This window comes from Ochlerotatus camptorhynchus, unplaced genomic scaffold, assembly GCF_037179485.1.
Source record: "Ochlerotatus camptorhynchus isolate MF236.1 unplaced genomic scaffold, CSIRO-AGI_Acam_v1.1 ptg000443l, whole genome shotgun sequence".
Taxonomy (NCBI): Eukaryota; Metazoa; Arthropoda; class Insecta; order Diptera; family Culicidae; genus Ochlerotatus; species Ochlerotatus camptorhynchus.
The window spans coordinates 1,507,974-1,516,207 of record NW_027040929.1 but is presented as its reverse complement, the minus strand read 5'-3'; the positions used below and the strand labels follow the sequence as shown (position 1 = coordinate 1,516,207).

The window sequence follows — 8,234 nt, the reverse complement described above, 5'->3', positions numbered from 1 at the left end:
ACCGCAAGGTCAACGGGTTCCGGTAGAGCTCAAAAAGGACACTTCCAAATTATTATGTACTGATACCGTCCGACGGCTCAAAATTTAAGACTTTTCATCCACAAGTACATGAACGTCATGCCATGGACCAAAAGGTGGATCTGATCACATCCGAAACCGGTTCCGGTAGGGCTCAATATGGACACTTTCAAAACCTCATGTACTGGTATCGTCCGACGGCTCAGAATTTATTATTTTTCATCCATCCGTCCAGAAGAAAGCAGTGGCAGATATCTTCAGGGCAGCATTCACTTTCTTGTAGAGATGCGTCGATAATCGTGCAGCGCAGAGTTCTAACCGGGCTATCGAATGACGACTGGATAATGGCGCAACTTTGGATTTGGCCATCAGAAGTTGAATCGAAACACCGTCACTAGTTTCGGCCCGCACGTAACAGCAGGTCCCATACGCTCCCTTGGAGGCGTTGGCGAAGAAGTGAAGCTGAATGCTTATAGCGTTAGGCAGCGAGACGAATCGTGGAACACGAACTTCACTCAGTAAATGGAGAGTAGCATGAAAATCTTTCCATTCTTCTTGCAGATTGTGGGGAAGTGCAGTATCCCATTCGCAATCTTCACCATTCTGCTTCAAGGCCCATAAACGCTGCATGAAAAGTTTGGCAACAACGATCGTAGGACCCACGAGACCAAGCGGGTCGAAGATTTGAGCGATGTAAGACATCACCTTACGCTTCATCAGGATCGCAGCGGGAAGTGGTAGCTGGACCTTGAACCGAAGTACGTCGTTCGATGGTTCCCAGACGAGACCGAAAGTTGAAACTGCTGGCTCATCTTGTAGGTCGTGTAGAGGGTTGAGTGCCAAATCTTCCGGTGGAACGTCCTGGAGAACCTCAGGAATATTTGATGCCCACTTCTTGATTGGAAATCCAGCAGCACTGAGCATCTCTGTTACCTGCTTGCGAAGCTGGATGACAGATTCTACATCGTCGGCACCAGACAGAAAATCGTCAACGTAGAAACCGTGGATCACCGCTTCTACAGCAGCTGGAAATTGGTCTCCATTATCTAAAGCGATTTGTTGCAGAGTCCTCGTGGCCAAGAACGGAGCAGACGCAGTACCGTAGGTGACTGTCTGCAGTTCGTAGGTGGAAATCGGATCGGTGGGGCTCTTCCTGAAGCGGATTCGTAGGAATCTTCGGTCGCTGGCGAATTGAAGCATTTGGCGATACATTTTCTCCACGTCGGCAGCCATAACAACGAAGCGAATGCGAAACCTCAGCACCAGTGCTTAAAGATCTTCCTGAACGACTGGACCAACCAATAACGTGTCGTTCAGTGAATATCCCGACGACGTCTTGCACGACGCGTCGAATACGACCCTGACCTTCGTTGTTGTACTCGACTCCTTGAAGACAGCGTGGTGCGGGATGTAGCAATGAGGAATGTCATCGTCTACCGGTACTCCTTTGATATTGCGAGACTATTCACAACGTGCAAAAATCATGCTGAGAGTTGACTGGACTCAAAAATGATTCCGTTGCACATCGTTTTCTTAGAAAGAGAAAGTAAAGTTTGCTATCTCTTTTAAATCTTCATCGATGGCAGACACGAAGCTACTGTTGCCAGCCGTTATGGTAGTTTCGGGTCGCGGTCGAATGTAGAGCAATAATCATGAAACTCAAACTCACCATGGTTTGGTTAGAATTGTAGCTGGTGAGTTTTGTTAGCTTGATATTCGTAGCTATGACATCATGACTTGTAATATCACTTGCAATTGCTTGTTTGATGATTTTTGTCTACGAGTATCAAGCGTGATCTTGGGCATTGGTGAGATTTTTGTTGTATACGTGCACATTTTACCAGATACGAAACGATAATTGACGATCTTCTTCTTTTTTTCGCATTTTTAAGCTTATTGCTTAGCGCATATTAGCTTATTGCGTGCTCTCAACTTAGTGTTCTAAATGCACTTCCACAGTTATCAATTGAGAGCTTTCGATGCCAATTACCAATGCATGAATTTGTATATTGTGTGGCAAACACAATGATACTCTATGCCCAGGGAAGTCGAGAAAATTTCCAACCCGAAAGATTCCCTCGACCGGACCGGGAATCGAACCCGCCGCCTCCGGCTTGGTAATACCGTGCCTTTGCTGACTAGGCTATGAGACCCCTATGATTATAAACCTCAAACTGGCATCACGGCCAGCTGCATAAAAAACACTCTAAATACACCGGAGGACGCTCCGGTCGAATAAAATTGACCGCCGCACGAAGTTGACTATCTACAAGACGCTGATTAGACCGGTGGTCCTCTACGGCCACGATACCTTGACTATGCTCGTGGTGTTTTCGAACGGAAGGTGATGCGTACCAACTAAGGTATAGTGCAGATCGATGGAACGTGGAGGAGGCGAATGAACCATGAATTGCACCAGCTGCAGGGAGAACCATCCATCGTCCACATTGCAAAAATTGGGTGCCTACGGTGGGCTGGGCACGTCGTAAGAATGCCGGACGACGACCCAATCAAAATGGTTCTCGAAAGCGACCCAATAGGAACAAAAAGAAGAGGGGCGCAGCGGGCAAGGTGGATCGACCAAGTAGCAAGCGACCTGCGAACTCTACTCAGACTACGAGGCTGACGACGTGTGACCATGGATCGAGTAGAGTGGGACGACTTCTTCGGACAGCAGAGGACAACAAGGCCCTAGCCTGATTGGTAAGGCAAGATAAGGGGCAAAAGTTCAACCGTAGTTGAAAAAAAAAAATAAAATTTCGCATAACTGCAAGCATTTGGAATCAAACTAATTCCATTCACAGGGTTCCTCCTTTAAAGTTTACATCTTCTCTTACAAAATGTTGATTAATTTTTATTCCACTCGTAGGTAGAACGATTTTTTTCGGAAGAGTGTTTAAAACGATGCCCCACCCCCACCAAAAAAAGTCATTTATAGTAATTCAATATCTCAAAATGCCGCTGGATATGATAGGGTATTTAAACATCAAAAGTTAACTTTTTTGACTAGAAATCGAATGCTTAGGTGGTTGTGCACTTAGTTTGAGGCAAAAAATAAGGAAGTTTTTCGTGCCTAAAATTGTGTTATAGTCGATTACTAAGTGAAATGTCAATCGGTTTCAATAAACCCAGTTTTATTTCAAAGCTTATATTATTTTTCATAATCGTATGCAGCAAATTGAGAATAGGACTTAAAATTCGCAAGGTTCAGCAGTACCATTGCACATTGGTCCAGAATGCAGCTGGAAAAATGCTCTAAATTGGTCAATTCATGGGATACAAAATTTGTTTTAACAAAGTTGCTTGAAATTAGGTCAGCTACAAGGGGTAAGTCATTCAGCACATTGTGCCAAAATTAGATTCGGCACAGCTTAGTCACATCCATTGGAACAACTTCGGCACAATCTCGTATGCATTGGATTGTTGTAAAGAAAATGGGAGCACTGCTGGACAACTGTCGTTCAAGTTGTTCACAACATTACGTGCTGTTTGACTGTATATTCAGGAACATCCTCTAATACCAGAAGAACTGTAGGTTCTATAGTGGGCTCAAGAGATAGAGGCAGTTAATCAGACCCCATTAATACCCTTAATTCACAAAATACTCCAACTAACACAAAACAAACTACAGAAGTCTATTCATCATCCTCTAAAGTCGGTCTCCAACAATGTTCCCACCGGTTCCAATTTTTTTCCGGCTGCTGACTGTTGCTTTTTACATCACGAAAGGCTAGGTTTCTGGTCTGCCTTTGAGGGCATTATAAAACCATAAAACACAGGACTTTTATAATCCTATGAACACAAAACACTAAAATTTCGCACACCCGCCACTTCCCGCGTCATCCTCAATCCGATTTATCGATGCCTTGAAATACCGGGTTGCCGGGATGGATATTTTACAAACAATCGCAGCTTGCTCTATGATCGGCACATCTGCGGCACACTGACAAAAAAGATGACCCAAGATTGGTGTGCGGAGTGACCTACCCCTTGCTCAGCTATAACTTTGCCGAAGAACTTTAATTTCTTCAAACAAAAAAGTTAGATTTTGGATTTCAATGATAATTAGAGCCACCCTTGAATTCATTGTCATCAAAATGAGGGCCTAACTATAAGGAACAACTTTGAAGAAGAGACTTTTAGGCTAAAGTTTCAATTTCAGGCTCAAAACATATCCTTCCAGCTAAATCTGCATTCTGGACCACTGTGCATTGTATCATAACGGGTACAATGATGTAGATGTGTCCAGATTTTCGAAACGAAATAATAATTTTCGGGTACGTCAAAGGGCAAGTGCAAGAACAATCGCACTCCTGAATCTTTAAGGTCAGTTATTTGACGATAAATTTAATTAATATTTTAAATAATCCTTGACATCCACCTACGCCAATTTTTTGTTTGAAGAGATTTCCTTCAAAAAAAAATATTAGATTAAAATGATTAACAGATAATTATCAGAAAATTACCCTTTGAACATATGTACACGGAAAGATAACAACATACACACATTATTTTTAAATAAATCAGATTGTTTTCACTGTAATCTCGTTAAACTTTTGCTGACTACAAGGTTTGACTAATGGGCTTTTCTTTTTTTTTCCTTTTCAAAGCACTGAACGCGCACGATTCTCCTCGTGACTAGGTATTTTGATTTTGATTTTTCAACTGAAACATACCCCTACTATGATAATTAAGAATCTGACAAATCTTCAATTTCGTAACCATGACAACAGGAATGAGATAAACACCAGTTAGGCACATCTAAGACTTTGCTTGTGAACTTAAATATAAGCCAAAACCGAAAAAAGGTCGATTATTTAATTTTTAGTTGTCTAACTTTTGGCAATAATGACGAAGATTAAAATTTTGAACACGCAAACTTTCCTGAGAATCATAGAAAAAATGTATTGCCTTTAGAACTTATCTTATCTTTCTTTATTAAAGAGACTTTCAGCCATCGGCTGGTTCATCGCTAGACCCTTTAGAACTTTAATATCTTGTTCCAATAGTGTTTGAAAAAAATCCATTAGGCCGGAACAAATCACAAGTTTTTCTTTTGTCACTCGATGCTCGCACCAATCGAGGGGGGGGGGGATAAAAAATAAACCAAAAAAAAATAAAACATTTAAAATTCGTTTTACATTATATCTAAACCGTAATATACGCTAACATCTTTTCTGAGCCTCCGCTTAGCCTTATACTTCTTTGAAGCCGTGATTTTTGATACTAATGCCACAAACGTTGACTTTATTATGTGTAACACTCGAGGTATCAACAAGACATTGCACGCATAAGTTTTTGTATCCTTTCAAGGAAGAACATTGGTAAAAATGTAGATGAATATGATCAAAGCAATTGATTTTTGGGTATTGATAAATTCCGGATAAACCATCAAGCGGAATACCACAAACGTAACAGTTCTTATGAAAAAAAACGTTCTGTTTTCGATACTTTTTCCCTATCCAAATATAACTCAGTTTTCTCAACAATTGTTCGTGCTTTAAAAAATCTAACTAGACGTATGGATTCAGGAAGGTCTATTCAGCAAAATCCAAGCGTAATATTCAAATAAAGAAGCCAAAATCCATCTTGGCTGAACATAAAAACCAAATTTTAACAAAAATACGTAGTTTTATCAATTGAAACCTGGCTTTGGGTGTGCTTAAAAAAATAATCATCACATATGAATTCAGCAAGGTCAGTTCTATAAAATCTAAGCATAACTTTCAAAGGACAGTATCAAAATCCAACTAGCAGAAAAGGAAAACAAAAAAAAAACCTTTTCGAATTACAAACCCGGTTCAACCTTCACGTATGGATACAGCAAGGTCCATTCTAAAAAACACAAGCCTATTTTTAAAAGATATGAGCCTAAATGCAATTTGGCAGAACCGCAAAACAAAATTTCTATGAAAATACGGATGGATGCAGCAATTCGGTAAAATCCATTCCTATTTTTCAAAGGAAGGAGCCGAAATTCAACTTGGCTGAACAAGAAACCCAAATTTCTATAAAAATACGTACTTTTGAGAATTCAAACCCAGTTATCTAAAAAATTGTGCATGCTTCATAAAATTTACCATCACGTATGGATTCAGCAAAGTCCATTCTATAAAATTCAAGTCTATTTTCAAATATAGGAGCCGAAATTAAACTTGGCAGAAAAGAAAATCAAAGTTGTTATGAAAATACGTACTTTTGTGAATTTAAACTCGGTATTCCCAAAAATTGAAGAAATTCAACCCTCACGTATGGATTCAGCAAATTCTATTAAAAAAAAAGCATATTTTGCAAAGATGGAAGCCAAAATTCAGTTCGGAAAACAAAAAAAAATAATTTAAGTAAATACTTTCTTTTGTGAATATTAACCAGGTTCATCCTTCCCGTATTCAGCAAGTTCCATTCTATAAAATCCAAGCAAAAATTGCAAAAAATTGAACCGAAATCCAACCTAGGTTTAAAAAAATCTACCATCACGTATGAACTCACAAAGATCTATTCCATAACATCCAAGCTTGTTTTTCAAAGGACGGAGCCAATATCCAACGTGGCTGATCAAGAAACCCAAATTTCTATAAAAATACGTACTTTTGTGGATGTAAACCCAGTTTTCTCAACAATTGTGCTTGCTTTAAAAAAAAAAATCTACCATCAGTTATGAACACACGAAGGTCCATTCTTTAAAATCTCACCCTAATTTTCAAAGGATGTGAATCTCACGAAAACGAGGAAGGGATCTAAGGGAGCGGAATCTACGTTAAAAGCTAGTTAAATCACTTCAGGAAAGCTAAGACTAACATTCAATATAATTCAATCACTCAACAGAACATTTTGGACTCCCCAAGGAAGGTTTTGAACCACTTCAGAAAAGGTTGGACACCATTTGGAAAATTTAAGCTCAAAAAATTGTCGGTTCACTTCGGAAAAGATTGTAAGATTGTGTCCTTGCCAAACGCCAAAGCAGTTAACAACTAGTTTGGTTTCAGTTCGGAAAAAGTAGAATCAATGCAGGAAACCTTGGATTCATTTAGGAAAAGGATTAATCAGCTAATGTTGCCTCACTTCAGAAAATGCGAAACCAATTCATTCAAGATTGGATTTGGAATATGTTGAATCACTTCAGGAAAGTTTTGACAACTTTAAAAAGGCTTGAATAACATAACAGAAAAGTTTAGACTCAGTTAGAAAAATATTGATGAATTATTCGAAAGTTTGAACTCACTTCAAAAAAGTTCAGACTCAGTTTTGAATCTGCTTTGAAAAGTGTCACCTCAGTTAGGAATTTCCTGAATCGTTTCTGATTTGGTCTCACTTCTAAAAATTTTAAACCAATTTTGAAAAGATTGGATTTAGCTCGGAAATTGTTGAATCACTGTAGAAAAGAAGTGAATCATTAAGTATCATTGCAGAAGGTTTGTAAGTTAAGAAATGTAGATCGAATGCAAAAATCTGGCGACTACGGTGGGCTGGGCACATCGTAATAATGTCGGATAACGAACCACTGAAAATGGTTCTTTGTAGTGATCCGACTGGGACAAGACGAAGATGTGCGCAACGAACAAGAGGGATCGAGCAGATTGAAGGTGGCTTACCTAGTGAGTTGCCAAACAAGATCAGGAATGATGTTCGATAAAATCCGTTTTCAATAACTGAAACCGGCTGATCCGATTTCAAGGACCTGTCATGCCGTACTGGTCAAGTAACAATTTATGTGAAAATTCTTTAAAAGAACAAGGTGATACAACAACAACAACAACAACATAATAAAATCTAGCAAAGCGAGTATCCATACCCAAATGAATTTGCGAAAAATAAATATACACTGAAAGTTTTATTTTATTTCCCCCTTGGTGATATTCCAAAATTTTGAAGGGGTGGGGGGGGGGGGTGACAAAAGAAAAACTTGATATTTGTTCCGGCCTTACTAAGTAAAATAAACAAAACACAATTCAAAACCCATATTTTCACCGATGAAATATTTTAAATGATGTTGATATCAGAGATCGCAAACTATCATCTTACGTAATAAAATTATAGGCACATTCAAGTCGGCTTTAAATATAGCATGGAGCTGGCACGGGCTAACCAGATTATTTTGAAACTGAGTGAAGTGCCATTAATGCGACAATACTAATCAAACGCACACTTTTTTACCTAGCTCATACATTGATGGATTAGGGGATTGAAATTTCTACTTCCATCCCGCATCCAGCAAT

At 39.2% G+C, this 8,234-nt stretch overlaps 1 protein-coding gene across 1 annotated transcript; it reads right to left on the bottom strand.

Moving 5' to 3' along the window:
* Positions 1-237: 237 nt before the first annotated feature.
* Positions 238-1,230, bottom strand: LOC135711803 (uncharacterized). Its single transcript, XM_065234756.1, has one exon. The coding sequence runs from the start codon at positions 1,228-1,230 to the stop codon at positions 238-240; it is 993 nt and encodes a 330-aa protein (XP_065090828.1).
* Positions 1,231-8,234: the final 7,004 nt, after the last annotated feature.